This window comes from Arachis hypogaea, chromosome 18 (assembly GCF_003086295.3).
Source record: "Arachis hypogaea cultivar Tifrunner chromosome 18, arahy.Tifrunner.gnm2.J5K5, whole genome shotgun sequence".
In the NCBI taxonomy this organism is placed as follows: Eukaryota; Viridiplantae; Streptophyta; class Magnoliopsida; order Fabales; family Fabaceae; genus Arachis; species Arachis hypogaea.
In genome coordinates, this window is record NC_092053.1 from 119,602,069 (window position 1) to 119,604,314 (window position 2,246).

Below are 2,246 nucleotides of genomic sequence, written 5' to 3' on the forward strand. Positions count from 1 at the left end.
CTAGAAATGTGGACAAGACAAGGTGTATAACATCATAGATTAGTGGACATAAATTTTTGACAAATTTATCATACATTGCAAGACTAAAAGAAGCAGCAAAGAATGAGCATCAAAGAAAAGAACCCAAAATTCTCATCTAGGGAAAGCTACCGCCATAAACAATTAACTTAGTAAGTCTAATCTCTTCACCACTTATAAAACAAACAATCAAGACTTTCTAATCATCCTCAAGCGCAATTGAACCTGGACCCACTGAACAAGTAATGTCCTCTGATAAAATCAAATCTGCACACAAAAAAACTATAATTATAAATTTTAAAAAATTATAATTATAAGTTAAACTAAAACATTTTCTAAGTAAATCATATGATATATTTAAGAAACATTTAATATTCAATTTACCTTGCTCGACCTTTTCAAGCTCTTCGAAATTCTCAGGTGCAAGACAAGAGAAAAAGTCTCCTTTAAGCCAATCTTCGGTACATACAAGAGCTTCTACGATCTTAGGAGTCAATGAGCTACGATATTGATCAATGATTCTTCCCCCCATACTAAAAGCAGACTCAGAAGCCACTGTTGAAACTGGTATAGCCAATATGTCCCGTGCCATATTTGCTAGGATGGAAAACCGATTCGAGTTAACCTTCCACCATCCTAGAATATCCAAAAGCTTATCATCTGGCTCACAGTCTTCATTCAAATAACGATCAAGCTCAGATTTAAGATTGGATTTGCGACCGGTTGATCAGCAATATAACCCCATATCATAAATGTCTTTGGCTTTATCACTTGCACTCGGTTGGGAGAGGGTATCATCTTGGTTTCCTTCTTCTGCACCTTGATATAAATTATAAAGTGAATGAAGACAAGAAGACAACTTTATCTTCAATTCACCGCCCACTTCTGCACCAAAAGAATTAACTAGGCACCATTCAACATAATCCAACTTATGGCAAGGATCTAGAACTACAGCAATTAACAACAACATGTTAATAGTTTTTTCATTTCCCCAATACTTGTTGTATTTTGCTTTCATCTTACTTGCCATAAGACTTATGCTCAAATCATCATCATCACGATATTGTTGAATCCTCCTTCCAAGAGCAAACACTTCTTTCATGTACAAGTTACTGGTGACATAAGAGGATCCAGAGATGCGAAGTGTAGCATCGTAAAACATCTCTAAAAATGGTAAGACGGACTTAGCATAATCCCAATCTTGAATTGAAGGTACTCCTCTTCCCTTGTTTAATTCTTCAACAAATTTTTTGTCTTGCATCTCTAATAGCTCAAATGCCTTCTGATGCTTTAAGGCTGCTACTAACATTAAGTATGTAGAGTTCCATCGCGTTTCAACATCTATGCAAACAAGACTCTTATGTGGAATATTCTCTTCTGCAATACATGCCTTGAACCTAGTTAATCTTGAATTTGAGGATCTAACATACTTCACAGCATCCCGAATTTTGGCAACCGAATCATCAATCTCCTTCAATCCATCCTTCACAATCAGGTTTAAAATATGTGCACAACACCGCATATGGAGATACTCTCCATTCAAAACTGAACTCTTCCAAGAAATCAGCCTTCTTTTTAAATACATAACTCCTACATCGTTAGACGATGCATTATCAACTGTCAAACTCAAGATCTTGTTCAACTTCCAGCTATTCAAGCAAGCTTCAACATTTTGAGCCATAATCTCTCCCGTGTGGCCGGTGACTTGGCAAAAATTTAGTATTTTCTTTTGCAACTTCCAATCCATATCAATGAAATGAACAGTCAAACACATATACGCCATATTCTGACACGAACTCCAGTTATCAGTTGTAAGACAAACTCTTCCTCCATATTTAGAAAAGTATTTTTGAAGTTGAACCTTCTTTATTTCATAGAGCATCAAGATGTCACGTGCCAATGTAATACGTGAAAGAGTGTTGAATCCTGGTTGTAGAGCCGTCGAATATTCTTTAAAACCTTGACTTTCTACAAATCGAAAAGGAAGCTCCTCGCGGACAAACATTGATATCAATTTTTCCCGGGCATATTCTGCATCAAACCTACCCACTTGTGCTTCTGGGCTAGGCGATGTGCCTATTTTCTGTCGTTTGCCTCTATCTGAACCGGGATTGCTTATGCAAATCTTTAAATGTGATCTCATTGCACTTGTTCCATTCCCGCACTTGATCACTTTCAAACAGTGTTGACATTGAGCCTTATTTTCATCATCAGATGTTCTCTTGAAG

At 36.7% G+C, this 2,246-nt stretch overlaps 1 protein-coding gene across 1 annotated transcript; it reads right to left on the reverse strand.

The window, feature by feature from the left end:
• Positions 1 to 217: 217 nt before the first annotated feature.
• Positions 218 to 1,540, reverse strand: LOC112770357 (zinc finger BED domain-containing protein RICESLEEPER 2-like). Its single transcript, XM_025814726.2, has 3 exons — positions 790 to 1,540; positions 403 to 690; positions 218 to 285 (listed from the first exon to the last, which is right to left on the reverse strand). The coding sequence occupies exons 1-3, from the start codon at positions 1,538 to 1,540 to the stop codon at positions 218 to 220; spliced, it is 1,107 nt and encodes a 368-aa protein (XP_025670511.2).
• Between the last annotated feature and the right edge of the window lie 706 nt (positions 1,541 to 2,246).

Coding starts and splice junctions, on each gene's coding strand:
- LOC112770357 (XM_025814726.2), bottom strand. CDS start 1,540: ATGCGGTGTTGTGCACATATTTTAAACCTGATTGTGAAGGATGGATTG. Junction 691..789: donor CCTCTCCCAACCGAGTGCAA/GTGATAAAGCCA, acceptor ATTTGAATGAAG/ACTGTGAGCCAGATGATAAG. Junction 286..402: donor GCTTGAAAAGGTCGAGCAAG/GTAAATTGAATA, acceptor TTTTGTGTGCAG/ATTTGATTTTATCAGAGGAC.